Source organism: Glandiceps talaboti, chromosome 6 (genome assembly GCF_964340395.1).
Source record: "Glandiceps talaboti chromosome 6, keGlaTala1.1, whole genome shotgun sequence".
Classification (NCBI taxonomy): domain Eukaryota; kingdom Metazoa; phylum Hemichordata; class Enteropneusta; family Spengelidae; genus Glandiceps; species Glandiceps talaboti.
Genome location: NC_135554.1, coordinates 17,548,092 through 17,550,591, shown reverse-complemented (window position 1 = coordinate 17,550,591; position 2,500 = coordinate 17,548,092). Strand labels below are relative to the sequence as shown.

Sequence of the window (2,500 nt, the reverse complement as noted above, 5' to 3'; positions counted from 1 at the left end):
TTAAATTTCTCTGAAAATATTTCTAAAAATATATGAGTATTTTATGTGCATATACATAGCTGTTAGTGTAAAATAACTTCGACATATACCCGGATGCTCTAGATCTGTTAACATGTCGATGCTCTATATGCCGACATACCGATGATCTAGATCTGTTGCTCAGGGGGCAAAAGCTAGTCAGAGTTTTTGAAACCTCTTGACTTCAGTGGAGTTCAATACGAATGAAAACGTTTATGGTACGAGTATTTCGATAGAGAAATTGCAAGCCATACAATCCTGTATTTTAAACATGTCACTTCATTTCATTTCAGTATCACAGATCAACTTATTACCTGCGATGTACCATTGAAAACAATTTGAAACCGAATGAAAGTTACAGTATCAGTTTAAATTACTGGTCGTATTTTCATCTCAACATGTTTCAGAGATTCGTTGTCTTTCCAACTCAGGAAGAAGACGACTCTATAGTTAGTCTGTCCAGGTAGATACTGACCATTGAGATTTGCATAACCACAGCCGATGTACCACCACGCCCCAGTCCGGTACTGTGCACAGTTACCGTTATCATATTGATCGTTGTCTCTGTCTCTTGTAGTGAAGGCCATTCCATTATGATGGACCAGAGAACCACCTACAAGGTGGGGGAAATAGAGACAATTTTAACTGATCTCAGAAAATAGAATTGTATTATTATAGGACAAGGCCTTTGACAGATTTGTGTATCTCCCCGAGATATGGTTGTATGCATGTTGCAAGATTAATAATTCAATTAGTGTACCATACAATTGTACAATATGGGGGGGGGGGGGGGTCATACCGTATAATTGCATACATACAAATCTATGTGCCTTGGAGGACTACGGAAATCTTGAGTTCACTTTTTTTTTAGGTGAGGTTGGGTTCTCTTGAAGGGACAGGTTGCATAGAAAAAAACTGACCAAAATATGTTCTCCTTACCCCACCCTTCACCCCGCCCCGGGGGCACCTTAAATTCTGCTTTTGCCTAACCCAATAGAAAAAAAACATGATATACGTTGTCACCAACCTGCATTTCCACTGAATGGTCCTAAACTCATTCTGTAGTTGTCAGCTTCATCCGAAATAGAAAACTGGGGATGCTCTGCATATGCGGTGTTATTGTCAAAATCTTTCAAGTCCACTCTGAGCTCATACTGACGACCTTGATTAGTAAGGCTATAGATTTTGTCATTACCCAACCAGAACTCCCCATCAAGGTTACCAAACCCAGTCTTGTAGTCTGACCAGTCAAGGTAAAAGTCAACACTGCCATCTATTCTTCTTTGAAAAACCTGTAGAGATGAAGTTATATCAATCATATATGTTGGCGTCTAACGTGCAGGTGATTCGTTGAATCAACTTGATGTATACGTACGTGCTTACGTGTAGTATAGCAATTGAATACGTAAATGACACTTCTTGTAAATTTACATGAATAAAGTATGATCCAAAAATCGTAAGTATTACCATTACCACTTGTCTGTGTCATTATGTAATACTCGTATGGCGTTAAGCAAGTCGAGTTGAATGCTAATTAAAACTCTGTCGGTTTAATGTCATAGCTTTTGTACACCATATATGTAAATGTCGATGAATAATTATATATATATATATATATATATATATATATATATATATATATATATATATATATATATATATATATATATATATATATATATATATATATATATATAACGTAAGTTTATAATAACATAACAAGACATGTTTGCTACAAAATACCCCCAAAACAACCAAGCATGACCAAGGGATGTACATCCATCGTATATCCCTGTTATACCTGTCATACAAATGTTCTAACCCATTCAGTACCAAAATGAAAGTGTGTGTACGTGTATAATAATCATTACCGTCCATCCTCCTGAGTCAGTGTCCATATCACAATACACATCAAAAGCCGTACAGTTGTCAGGTTTTATCCTGAATATTCCACTACGAGTCTCACCACTTTGCAGAATGTCGTAGCAATCCTTCGCTGTAGAATATCAAAGAGAAAGACGTACATTGACTGGTTTGTTTACAGACGAGGACGGGCCATGACGAGGACGATCTCAGTACAAATCGATATATAATTAATGTAGGAAAGATGACATTTTCCATTATTTTGTGAAAGGATTTTCAAAATTGTTTTAAAGTAAGCTTATACGCCAACTGTTAGTTGTGAAGTAATGTATAGTAATGATTATGTCGTGTCGTGTCGTGTCGTGTCATAATGTTATGCCTTGTCATGTCATGTAATGTAATGTCATGTCATGTACTTACCAATAGTCCCTTGGACTGGTAGCTGTGGTAAAGTCTTATTAGTCAGTAGTGCCTCTACTGTCAGTGTTAGAGTATGCAGAGATTGTAGCATTGAATTCATAGTTATTTCAACCTTATTTTTCCACTTCGCGTCATTCATGTTGGAGCACTCCTCTAGTAATGTATTCACGTTAGTCTCTATGTTATGTTTCCATTCATC

General features: G+C 36.6%; 2 protein-coding genes across 5 annotated transcripts in view; one reads left to right on the top strand and one right to left on the bottom strand.

The window, feature by feature from the left end:
* The window catches only part of LOC144436064 (uncharacterized), a 132,822-nt gene that overhangs the window by 14,460 nt on the left and 115,862 nt on the right, over window positions 1–2,500 (top strand). The gene's annotated exons all lie outside the window — the stretch shown is intronic.
* LOC144436664 (fibrinogen-like protein A) overlaps window positions 18–2,500 on the bottom strand; it is a 3,092-nt gene continuing 609 nt past the window's right edge. Inside the window, exons 2-5 of the mRNA XM_078125509.1 lie at window positions 2,302–2,500; window positions 1,890–2,014; window positions 1,046–1,310; window positions 18–631 (exon numbers count right to left, since the gene is read on the bottom strand). The exon at window positions 2,302–2,500 is cut by the window's right edge and continues 194 nt beyond it. Coding sequence (XP_077981635.1) covers window positions 387–631; window positions 1,046–1,310; window positions 1,890–2,014; window positions 2,302–2,500 — 834 coding nt within the window. The 3' untranslated portion in view covers window positions 18–386. The remainder of the gene's footprint in view (window positions 632–1,045; window positions 1,311–1,889; window positions 2,015–2,301) is intronic.